A 12798-nucleotide genomic window follows, 5' to 3' on the forward strand; every position below is an offset into this window, starting at 1 on the left:
ATGTAAAGGGCACATGCTGTATAGGATTTATAGGGCACATGCTTTATAGGAGGTATACGGCCATGCTGAATATGATGTATAGGGCACATGCTGTATAGGATGTATAGGGCCCTTGCTGAATAGGTTGTACAGGGCACATGCTGTATAGGATGTATATGGCACACATTATTCAGTCGGGATACAAGATAGACTTCAGAAGACGTCCAGGGAATCTGGTAATAGAGTCTCCTATTCCCAGGGACAAAGAGGAAAGGAAGGCTTTACTGTTAAGTTTAGAATCTCTAAGACCCACCTGTCCGTGGTGGATCCTTGCCAGACTTGATAAAATTGCAGCAGCCTGGCCCCTACCCTTCGTGGGTCGGCGTCATTGCTGTTCTTTTTTTAAGGGAAATTAACCTTCTCTGCCCCTTTGGGCACGAAAATTTGCCCTTGACATCCAGGTTCCCCTTTTATAGGCCCTACCCGGCCTGTAGGTCCTGGCTTCTCTGTATTCTTGCGGTTGATATCTGTTAAACTTGGTCGGTACATTTTTTTTTTGTAGTTTTGTACAGGGCCCATGCTCTATAGGATGTATAGGGCACATACTGTATAGGATGTACAGGGCACATACTTTATAGATTGTATAGGGTTACATGCTGTATAGTATGTATAGGGCACATTCTGTATAGGTTGCATAGGGATCATACTTTATAGGATTTATAGGGTGCATGCCGTATAGGATGTATAGGGCACATGCTGTATAGGGCACATATAGGATGTATAGGGCACATGCTCTATAGGTTGTACAGGGCACATGCTGTATAGGATGTATAGGGCACATACTGTAGAGGTTGTATAGGGCCCATGCTGTATAGGAGGTAAAAGGTTGGTGACATTTAATAATTGACACCTAGAAAGCGCAGCTGTACTCCAACTATAATAATTCTGCAACACTTCTTAGGGGGGTATTCAATGTCTGTCGAGTTCTGTGAAATCGCGAGTTTCTATGTTTTCTCGCCACGCAACGTTAGGTTTCTCGTCCTCGATAATTCAATCTGGTTTTTATCTCGTTTTTTTTACTGTCCCGTTTTTTTTTTTTTTTCGATCTGTTCGACTGTCGAGGGCACAAAAGCTCGCATTATCGAGCATTTTGTCCACACATTTTCCTCGACTTTTCTCGTAACCTATGCAATCTTTGCTGTGTTTGGTTTTGTCGACGAAATTTTCAACACTTCTCGTCTTGGAAGTCTCGCCAGGCTTGTGTGGCGTGATTGTAATATTATGCATTAATTTTGCTCCCTATAACACATTAGTGATATATAGCTATATGTAATAGACTACTATTGTTATCTATTTTGTTAACTACTTGTTAAGAGTGTGTGAAATCATTGTAGGAAGGGGTCCTACCTTTATTCTTGCTGCCTGATTACTGACAATCTTGTTTGGAATGTTTGCAATGTAGTGAAAGCTGACCTTCCATTTCTATGAAGAAGGACTGTTTGATGCAAATAATGCAGAGTGCATTGGAATTACTGAAATGTCATTGTAATGTCTATATGCCCTAACTGAAACTGCACAGTATATTACAATCTAGTGATAACTGTTATATGTCTTTTCCTGTGTTTTGATGCTTTATGATGTTATTCTCCTGTGAATGATCCTTATGAATGCTATGTGGATCCATCTACATGGTGTTGATTAAGTTCCCAGCATGCTTGGATACTTTGCACCTGCACCTGCTTATTTAACCCACAATCCATCATGCTTACCTCACAGCTCTCACTCCTCTGTTCTGAGACTGTAGGGAGCACACAGCATAAGCAGTCTGCTGTTTTGGAATCGTTTTCCTGTAGGTCAATTTGCGGTTTTGTCACATACCTTATTTTTTCAACATAGACTACAAGAATGGAGCCCTTCTCTGATGTAATACTCACTTTGCTGGTGAGGCTTTTGCAGCCAAGGGTTAGGGGACATGGAAACCAGGATTCCTCTGCAACATCTAATACTCAGAGATTGGCTGCATTGGGTGAGTCTGTGCGGGTGTCAATTCCACGTCCACGCCAATATAGAATTAGGCGTGAACTGGACTCTCTCTCAGAGGCTGAAGTGATAGCAAACTATCGCTTATCCTCTCGGGCAATCTATTCACTGTATCAGCAGATGGAAGCAGACCTGGAGCCTCGGGTACGGTCAAACCATGCAATTTCTGGCCTACAGAAATTGCTGGGTACATTGCATTTTTTGGCTTCGGGTACATTCCAGCCCACTTTGTCTCAGACCTGCGGTTTTTCACAGGCCACTCTGTCAAGGAGTATAACACAGGTCCTTAAATGCTTCCGTAAATTAACGACCCAGTACATCCATTTTCCTGCTACAGACAGTGAATGGCGAGAGATCAAATTTGGCTTTTTCCAAAAATGGCAGTTCCCCAATGTTCTGGGAGCGATTGACTGCACACATATACACATCACGCCACCCAGGGAATCGGAAGAATGTTTTCGTAACCGAAAACACTTCCATTCCTTGAATGTGCAGGTGGTTTGTGATAGTGACATGAAAATAATGGATTTTGTAGTGGGTTTTCCTGGGTCGACCCACGACTCCTTCATCCTGAGTCAGTCATCTATATTCCAGGATTTTGAAAGTGGCAATTTTACAGATGGCTGGCTGTTAGGTAAGTGTGTTTCCATATCCATATTGCTAGGATAAAGTCCAAAAAGCAATTAAACATTTTGAGACTTGTAATTTGTCCCTTTAAAGGTGATGCGGGATACCCAAATAAGTCCTGGTTGCTGACCCCCTTGCCTAATCCCATAAGTGTTGCAGAGAAGAAATACCAGGCGGCCCATATAGCATCAAGGCGTGTAATTGAGCGAACCTTTGGTGCACTTAAAAGCCGCTTTAGATGTTTAGATATCTCCGGCGGGGCGCTTTTATATTCACCGGAAAAGGTTTGCAGCATATTTAATGCTTGCTGTATATTGCATAATATTTGTGTGGCAAACCATTTTCCGGTCAATATAGATGCAGATATTAATCTGCATGGGGACATTTTCTCTACATTACCTGTGGGCATGGATGAACGAGTTGAAAGTAGAAGTCATGTCATCCGGACCTTTTTCTCTTGTAAGTAACTTTTGCACCACAAACATATCTTGGTATTGCTACAAATACGTAATATTGATAGTTATATTTTGCATGTATTTACAGAGTCTATTTGGATTCCCTTCTCTTTTGCATGAAATTAATGCAAAAGGAGTTGTATATGAGTTATGAAGTTCTGACGTTTACCATAATATTTTATTAAGTTGATCCTGTAATTGATTACATGGCAAGTTCATGCCAAAACCAATATCCGGCCTAAGCACAGGGTAAGTGTTTCTCTGTCAGTGTGGAGAACATATTTATGTGTGAATATGGCTATTTTTACATAATAACGTGTATTGTTGTTGTTTGTTGTGTTTTTCAGGTTGGTCTTCTCTATGTGTGTATTTATGATGTGTCCAATCCTGTTAATTTTGTGATTAAGGACACTTCCCCTACTCCAATGTTGTGTGGTAAGTATGGTAGGCTATCCAATTTGTGGCCCCTGGTGTAGTTTTTACCAACATTATGTTGTCACCACAAATATATATGGAACTGTAATGGCTATTTTTTGGTAAGGGTGTAATCAGTGTAATGTAAAGGTTTTGTTTTGTTTTTTGCACACACTCTGGACTCCTTCTTTGGGACACAAAGTGAACTATAACACAACATCAACTGGCAAGAACTTTGTTTCATAGGACCTGCGGTACTGAAAATACAGGTAAGTTGAACTAGTATGAAGTACTAATATAATAGACACAATGTTGCCAATTTTAGTATCATTTGAACACATGTCTTTTTATTTTTTGGACAAAATGAAAAATGTTAAAGTAATATTGTTTATTAGTGCAATGACATTGTTTAGAAAGATATGCCAAGATATTGTTAGCAAGACAATTGTCAAAGTATATCAGCATAAACATATTACTCCGTATTTGCTCATACAATCTCAGTTATAACTAAAAAATTTGCCCTGAACCAGCATTGGCAAATCTCCTGTACACCCAATTGCATGTAATGTGATTGAGGCTGACATTCTATAGTGAACATTGGTATTGTTGACAGGAACTCTTGAAAATAGCATTTACTTCTGTTACAAAGGTAGTTCTCTAGGGCAAAAACTACAATGACATTTGCAGATCAATGTAAAGCAGTGCGGAGCGTATGGCCCGTCAGAGGTCACAACATGTCAAGGCCACGAAGCTGTGGCCTCCCACAGTTTCTCAGCAATGAAGTTGTTAACTAATCAGCCTTGGTGTTTTGTTACGCTCTGCACTACTTTCTAGTAATCAACATTTGTATTGCTATAGTAGTCCCATGTCATGGTGTTTGTTAGCATAATACATTTTACCATTGTTGGCTGTTGTCAAAATGAGTCCAATGCCTCAATTGCATTGGATGCAATTGTGTTGACAGTGGATGTTTAAATCACATCTATTAAGAATAAAGTAATCTGAATCTTCAAAGCCATACAGGCTTATTCATAATGCATGCACATAACGTGCAAATTGCTATACTAACTTATTTGTAAGTGTCATTTGCAAACCTCATGACACAACATTGATTCCTTACAACTTTGACAATGTGTTTGAGTTTGCTAAACATGTTTCTTAATGATGAACTAAACCGCTTTCTCTTTTCCATCGACTAGAAGTGGGAACTTTCAGAAACGTCAAAAATGAAAAAAATGTCGAAGGAAGTATTACATCTCCATTGTTGCCAGATGATTTCTGCCTGGTTGAAATTGCAAAGAATGAAATGTCATGAATTAAATAGTACATAATTCAATGGACCATACAAGCTGAAGTTATGCCACAACAATATTACTGCAATAAGGGCAAACAACCCCTAGATAACATAACCAATTACAATGTGGAACAAAAGTGACCTTCTATTGTCAGTTCCTGTTTTGAATGGGTTTGCAAATTGAAATTGGATTTTTATCTTTTGGCTTATGTGAATTAATTTGAAATCCTGTATCTATATATATATATATATATATAGAGATATATATATCTATTTGAACATACTCCTAAGTTTGTCTATACATGTATTTTGGTAAGTAACACTTTATTTTTTTACTTTTGGACTTGTAGAGTTGTGGTTTAAGGCGACAATGTAGTTGCTGTTAGCACATGTGGCCATCTTTCCAAAATTGTTAGATTTTTCACAATTTCATATGTAATGGTTAGATAAGGTGTATTATATGGGATGTTTCCTGCTGTTTCTAATGCTATTGCCCTTTCATTGCTGGGCAGTTAAATAAGACATGATATAATGAGTAATGGAATGCATAGATGTGTTTGAAACACATTTTTTACGTACATACATTTTCTGGGGGGGAAATGTTTGAGCTTCATACAGTATGTCCATTATCACTATGCTGAACTCTGTTAAGCCCAAGACATATATTGTAGGTAATTTATCCACCTTTGCCAATGTAGAATGTAGAGCAATCATGGAAATTAAATATGTGTCAAGATAACTTACTAATCAAGAACTTGATCTTCATCTCGATCCTGGGCTGCATTCTCCAATTTCACTTCCATTGTTTGAAGACCTGTATGTGATTGATTTGCTGCATAAGTTGGGACGCTTCTTTTCGGCCCTTCATGTCTTTCTGCAACTGTATACCTTCTCATTGGTGGAGTGAATGGTCTGCGTAGTGTAGCAGGAAATAACAGATTTTCAGACGTTCGGATGGGTGACACATTTGCATCGGTATCAGTGGTGTTTGGATTATAGATGTGTTTTAAGGATTCTGCAAGTTGCTTTTGTGCGTTGGCTGCCTCTTGTTGAATGGGTAATAGCATTTCAAGTGCTGCATGTATGGCGCCACAATTGTGACTTAAATTGGTTATTTCCACATAAATATTATTGTGGATTTGTGTTGTTAGCATGTGTTCCTTACTAATTGTTTTGAAATGTGTTTCCAAATCTGTTAGCTGGACAAAGTTTCCCAGTGTTTGCCCTAATACTTTCAAAGTGTCATCCATTGACATTAATCTTTCGCTGAGCATTTCTCTAAATTCGTCTTGACCACTTTGAACTTTTGCCACAACTTTGCTCAAATCCTCTAAATCGCATGAGCTCTTCACAGTAGAATCCGTTATAGTTAGATCAACTTGATCTTCTTGACCTAGTGCAGTTAATGAAAATAATAGGAGGAATTAGGGCAATAATCATTATTATGCATTGTCAATATGACAGTTGGAAAGTAAGTATAAGTAAAAGGTTAGAGATTACCAATAAAGAACAACTTATAGTTGAAAGGGCACCAAGGTTGTGAACGAAAACACCTACCCAACATGTGCATTTAATTAGACTACGATATTTGTGACAATATTTTGTGCTTACTTATTAACGTCATCAAGTATTACCTAAAGGACTACTTGTTAACAGATTAGAGTTATTTTTCTTAGCTCTACAATTATGTTTGCGACCATGTTCCAGATTGTATATGACAGTATTAGATTTGTTCTTGTTTGAAATTCCTATAAAACAAAAACTTGTTACTATAGACATTACTTACTACACAATATAAATATTAGTACAAACTAGGAACAAATGTCACCTTGCACGGAAGATTGTTTGGTTTCACATGTGTTTGTTGTTTTTGACACAGAAGTGGAGGATACTTTTGATTTGGCCAATGTGGAGTCACAGATGCTGCTTTCAAATCCGTAAAAAGTATGTTCCGTCATTGTACTTTCGTTAAATACACTTGGAATTCCAGAAAAACCTTCAGCAGGACTGGCAGGTGGTATGTCTTCTTCGATTTCAACAGTTTCCTTTGGTTGCAGTTTGTTGCTAGAACTTTTTTTCAAAGCCAGCTCTATAAAGTGGAACAAATAACAAGGATATGTCATACTTTCATACAAGAATGGTTATACATATAGGACCCCAAAACATTACACTGAAAATGTCCCAGGTTACATGGAACTGGCTAACAATACATTATTGTGTTGTGGAGTTGGCACATTTAAGAAATGGTGGAAAATGCACATGATACGTGCAACAATATATCATGTTATAAATTATTATAAGTTACCCTTTGCGGCCCTTTTTTTAGTATGATGTTTAAGTTCTGCTACTAGGTCAGATTCGGAAATTCGGCCCTTACAAAGACTTCTGGAATCCAAAACACCCTTGACTCCCTCCACCATAATTGGATTTATTCTCCTTTTTACGATCTCTTCCCAAAGTTTCCATTTGAATTTGATCTCTGGCCCTCCGCCGGTTTTCATAGCCAACATTTTGTAGTGGGCCATTTTTTTTTTTGTCTGACGCCGACAATCACTGTAACGCTTCATGCACGTTCGGGGTGTTCGGCGATTCCCAGCTATTGCTGTCACTCTAAAGGCAATATCTTCCCAGATTTTTCGTTTAGCCCGTGCAGCTGTCATTGTGGATCTCGGCCCATAAAGAACGTCATAGTGTCTCTCAACTTCTTCTACTAATGCCATGTTTTCAGACTCACTATAACGCACTCCCTTTTCTTTTTTGCATGTATCGTCTGAATCATGATCCTCTTCATTCGATTTTTCACTATTTGCATCATCTACACATATTTGCCTCTGTTGAGAATGACTGGTAGCAGAAGATTTGGCTTTCTGTCTCCGAATCTAAAAAACGGACACATTACAATAAATACCTTGACAATGCCGTCCCATATGTGTTTGATTAGGATAGGTTCATGAATGTGCTTGCCACAAATATACCTTTTCTTTTTTCTTTTTTTCATATAAATGCTTTTTCCATTGCAGATATTCTGCGCTTTGAAGCCAATCATCATCGGAATCTAGGGATTCATCACTGGATGGTGTAGCGGGTTTCTTACATCTTTTTAGAGTCTACAATGAATTTGAAAAGATATCGTTGCCATGTTGCATTGTGAATTGTATTTTGTCCAAAATGCTAAATAAATATGTCACAAATCACCTTTTTAGCATTGTCTCGATTTGTACCATGGCTTGTCCCCACAAATACATCAGACTCTGAGGGCTCATCATCATCAGATTGGGTCACAATATTGATTGATTCCTTCAAAAATGGCACATAGCACCAAAAATAAACAAAAAAAAAGGTCACTTAATTTAATAAGTTACAGAAAAGCCTGGTGTACAATGTTCAAATGCAAGGTTTGTACTAGACTTGAAATAAGTTACTCCCTGACCCAGAAATACCACTTAAAAAAAAATATGCTTACCATTTGCCCACAATCCTCCAATATTTCTTGCCGCATTCCCATATCAATGTCTGGCAAACCATCACTCATGGAGGAATTAGAATCTTCCTGATGTTTTCTCAGAGTGGACTTTGACATATCTGTATGTAAAACAAACAATTCAAGCACAAATTAGCACTGGTCCACTAACTACCCGTAAATGGGCAATAGACATCATAAACACTATACGGGATGTACAAAAAGGATCATCAGAGAAAGGGGTGTTGGGGATGGTTGGCTGCAGGTCCTATTCACACCTTTAGATGTGTGTACTTATTAGTAAACATTTGTTAAAAAGGGCTGGCCTACAAAGAATTTAACTATTTATAACTCCACAAAATACACTGTGGTACCATGAGCAATGGGTTATAACACAAAGGACATATCATTAATGAAAGAATGCATGGGTTAATGAGGGTTTCATTGGTGATATGTGTTGCTGCCCCTGTTTTATATGTTTTTCTAGAGTGGTGCTGGCGATGGTCCGGGTAGACATAACAGCAATAAAAAGCTGATCACCCTACTAGAAAAGCATAGAAAACAAGAGGCAGCTACACATATCATGAATACAACCCGGATCATGCCACTTAATTACTTAGACCCCTATAAAGCCATAGATAACAGGGCCAGCTAGACATAACAGTGCAAAACACATGATCATCCCACCAAAACAAAACCACAATCACAATCCTCACACTGGAAACATATATGAAAAAGGAAAGGCTAGACATATGTGGCCACAAAAACCAATAATCCCATGATAAACCAAAAAACACCATAATCCCAGTGTAAACAATTGAGCAATGTAAGCACATATGGATATTACAAGATAGAATAACTATGGGATAAATCACCCTTTACACAAATGTGAGAATTCTGTTTGGTTGTGTGACTGACAAATTTTGCTTACATCGATTTACATTTTACAGGGATTAATATATAAAGCTGTGACAATTGAGACATTGTGTGCTGGAGGGGATCTGCAGATAATGAGCCTGATCAGCCCTTTTGGACATAATACTTGTAATACATCCCTGACTATACAAATGCATATAAATATAGTGCATGGCCAAGGAGCAATACTCTGCAGAGCATGGACTGGCCCCTGCAGCGCAATACACCCACAGCTGAGAAGGAAACCTTTGAAAAAACCCTGCATTGAGAGTGCACAGCCAGCAAGCCCCAACACAACCCCTCACCATCCATCAAAGCTGCCATGAACAGTTGCAATGCTCTGCACGCGCACAGTGTGCCCCATGGCTGCAGACCATGACCAGCACCATAGTTTATCAGTGCAAATATTCCGCACACCCTACACACCATAACATAGGCAACAACAATTAGACTAGTCAAGCACAACAATAAGTTATATAGTTATGAAGAATGGCAATGTGGTGTTGTTAACAAACACATTACAAACACAATGACACAATACACATTCAAACATCTGCACCACCCACATACATGCTACAGATTAATTTACACTTACCTAACGCTTCTTCCGCAGCCAAAGGAAAGCAATATTTGGCCTGCACCCACGGACAGCATACACTTCCTCCTCAAACTCGCTCGCTCACACGTGGCGAGCAGCACAGGGACTTATATAGAAGATGTCGAGGCGGGAAACGGGAAAAAGTGACGCCCACACCTCGCAACATTGTAACAACCTCGACGGGAGTGGTCTCGCTTGATTGGCACATTGAATACCCGAGATCTCGCTTCGGCGACATAATATAATCTGGCGAGCAAAACGAAAAAGTCAAATACTCGCCGAGGAAAATAAAATCGACACAGATTGAATATCCCCCTTAGTGCGCTATATTTGCATATTTTATTTTAAAAATGAGCAATTTTATAATCATAACAATGCATAAAATAGACAAACAAAACATACAGCATATCACATAAAATAAAATTTGAGGCAATCATTATGGGGAAAATTTACCAAAATGGATTCGTAGAAAAAAGGTGTATTCGTAGGCAGAAATACACCTTTTTTTTACGAATTTGTATTTTCGGGACTTACAATCCCAAAAATACAACAATTCGTAGTCCTAAAGATGGAACATTCGTATTTGTATTTACAAATACGAATGTCCTACACCATCGATAGGATACGACAGAAATCACCATTCAAAAGAATGGTGATTCCTGATTTACTAAGCAGCCGTACTGACAATACGGCTGCTAAGTGGTGTGAAACACCCACGCAAATGCGACAGGAAAATAGAACACCATTTTCCTGTTCTATTTGCGTTTTAGCCTGCACGGATCAGTCAGATCCGTGCAGGCTTCAGTGAAAAAAAAATAGAAAAAAAAAAAAAAATAAAAAAAACGGCGTGGGTTCCCCCCCACAGCTGTAACCAGCACCAGGCTGAAGGAGCCGGGCCGGTAATTAAAAATCAGGGAACCCGACAAATAGGGGCTCCCCGGTTTTTAACAACCAGCCTCAGGCTCCAGGTCTGGGGCTGGTTCCCAAAATACGGGGGACAAAATGACTAGGGGTCCCCCGTATTTCAAGAACCAGTCCCAGGCACAACCAGCCAGCAGGGTAATGCCACAGCCGGGGGGAGACTTTTTATGCAAGTCCCCCCGGCCAAAGCATTCATCCCTGTGACCGGTCAGCCTGGCCAGGGGCCCTGGGGGAGTGAGGACCCCCCCAATGAAGGGGTCCCCCCCCCTCCAGGACTTACCTGACCAGGCTGAAGCCTGGTACTGTCCCCGATGCCCCTGGGCGGTGGGCATCGGGCTGATAAATGGTGTAAAAATAAGGATAAACTATTGTTTTTTACTGTGGCACTACAAGTGCCAGCAAGCCTCCCCAGCAAGCTGGAACTTGGAGAACCACAAGTCCCAGCCTGCTGGGCATTAAAGGGCCCGCTGGCATTTGTAGTTCCACAGTTAAAAAAATAGTGCACAAAACACACTGACACACTTTTAAAATAAACCTTTATTACATACAAAGCCCACACATACTAATACTTACCTATCTTCTTTCCGTAGGTATCCCTGGTCCTGTGTCGGCGTCTTCTGGTCCTGTGTCGTCTTCTTCCTCCATGTCGACCGTCGCTGTCGCCGTCCGGATCCGACGAAATCCATTTGGGAAGCTGTGGAAGGAAACCATACTCACCTGTCCCAGCGCGACGTAGTCCAGGTAAGTGTCTTGGCAAAAAAACAAAACGAACACCCGAATCCAGACCGGACACGGAGACGCACGGTGTTTGTTTACATCGTGCGGCTCCGCCTCCCGAATGCCGCTATTGGCCGCCTTGCGGCCTAGCGGCCAATCAGGAGCCGCTAGGCCGCAAGGCGGCCAATAGCGGCATTCGGGAGGCGGAGCCGCACGATGTACACACAGTACCGTGCGTCTCCGTGTCCGGCTGGTTTCGGGGTGTTCGTTTTTGTTTTTTTGCCAAGACACTTACCTGGACTACGTCGCCCTGGGACAGGTGAGTATGGTTTCCTTCCACAGCTTCCCAAATGGATTTCGTCGGATCCGGACGGCGACAGCGACGGTCGACATGGAGGAAGAAGACGACACAGGACCAGAAGACGCCGACACAGGACCAGGGATACCTACGGAAAGAAGATAGGTAAGTATTAGTATGTGTGGGCTTTGTATGTAATAAAGTTTTATTTTAAAAGTGTGTCAGTGTGTTTTGTGCACTATTTTTTTAACTGTGGAACTACAAGTGCCAGCGGGCCCATTAATGCCCAGCAGGCTGGTACTTGTGGTTCTCCAAGTCCCAGCTTGCTGGGGAGGCTTGCTGGCACTTGTAGTGCCACAGTAAAAAAACAATAGTTTATCCTTATTTTTACACCATTTATCAGCCCGATGCCCACCGCCCAGGGGCATCGGGGACAGTACCAGGCTTCAGCCTGGTCAGGTAAGTCCTGGAGGGGGGGGACCCCTTCATTGGGGGGGGTCCCCACTCCCCCAGGGCCCCTGGCCAGGCTGACCGGTCACAGGGATGAATGCTTTGGCCGGGGGGACTTGCATAAAAAGTCTCCCCCCGGCTGTGGCATTACCCTGCTGGCTGGTTGTGCCTGGGACTGGTTCTTGAAATACGGGGGACCCCTAGTCATTTTGTCCCCCGTATTTTGGGAACCAGCCCCGGACCTGGAGCCTGGGGCTGGTTGTTAAAAATCGGGGAGCCCCTATTTGTCGGGTTCCATGATTTTTAATTACCGGCCCCGGCTCCTTCAGCCTGGTGCTGGTTACAGCTGTGGGGGGGACCCCACGCCGTTTTGTTTATTTATTTATTTATTTTTCCATTTTTTTTTTACACCTTGCAGCCTGCACGGATCTGACTGATCCGTGCAGACTGCTCGAAATAATTCGTATTAGCAGTCGTATATACGGCCGCTAAATGAATTGTTACACCATCGGAGGGTTACAAAGCAGTCGTATCTGATTGCTTTGTAACTGATCCTCCGGAACACGAGTTTGCATATGACTTAAACAGTCATATGCAACCATAGGGAAAATACTAGGTTTTTCATATTGG

At 41.1% G+C, this 12798-nt stretch overlaps 2 protein-coding genes and 1 long non-coding RNA gene across 5 annotated transcripts in view; 2 read left to right on the forward strand and 1 right to left on the reverse strand.

Moving 5' to 3' along the window:
* Positions 1 to 12798, forward strand: part of LOC146035234 (uncharacterized) — a 422801-nt gene that overhangs the window by 333007 nt on the left and 76996 nt on the right. The window lies entirely within an intron of this gene.
* LOC146035233 (uncharacterized) lies at positions 945 to 8585 on the forward strand. Its single transcript, XR_014460605.1, has 5 exons — positions 945 to 3350; positions 3449 to 3536; positions 3718 to 3784; positions 4715 to 6826; positions 7830 to 8585. It is a non-coding gene; the product is annotated as an uncharacterized LOC146035233 (long non-coding RNA).
* Positions 3841 to 7285, reverse strand: LOC146035232 (uncharacterized). The gene is made up of 4 exons (XM_083158557.1): positions 7115 to 7285; positions 6638 to 6898; positions 5554 to 6202; positions 3841 to 4797 (listed from the first exon to the last, which is right to left on the reverse strand). Coding segments are annotated over exons 1-4 (1026 nt in total). The 5' UTR covers positions 7230 to 7285; the 3' UTR covers positions 3841 to 4796.

Source organism: Crinia signifera, chromosome 9, assembly GCF_055691185.1.
Source record: "Crinia signifera chromosome 9, ASM5569118v1, whole genome shotgun sequence".
Classification (NCBI taxonomy): Eukaryota; Metazoa; Chordata; class Amphibia; order Anura; family Myobatrachidae; genus Crinia; species Crinia signifera.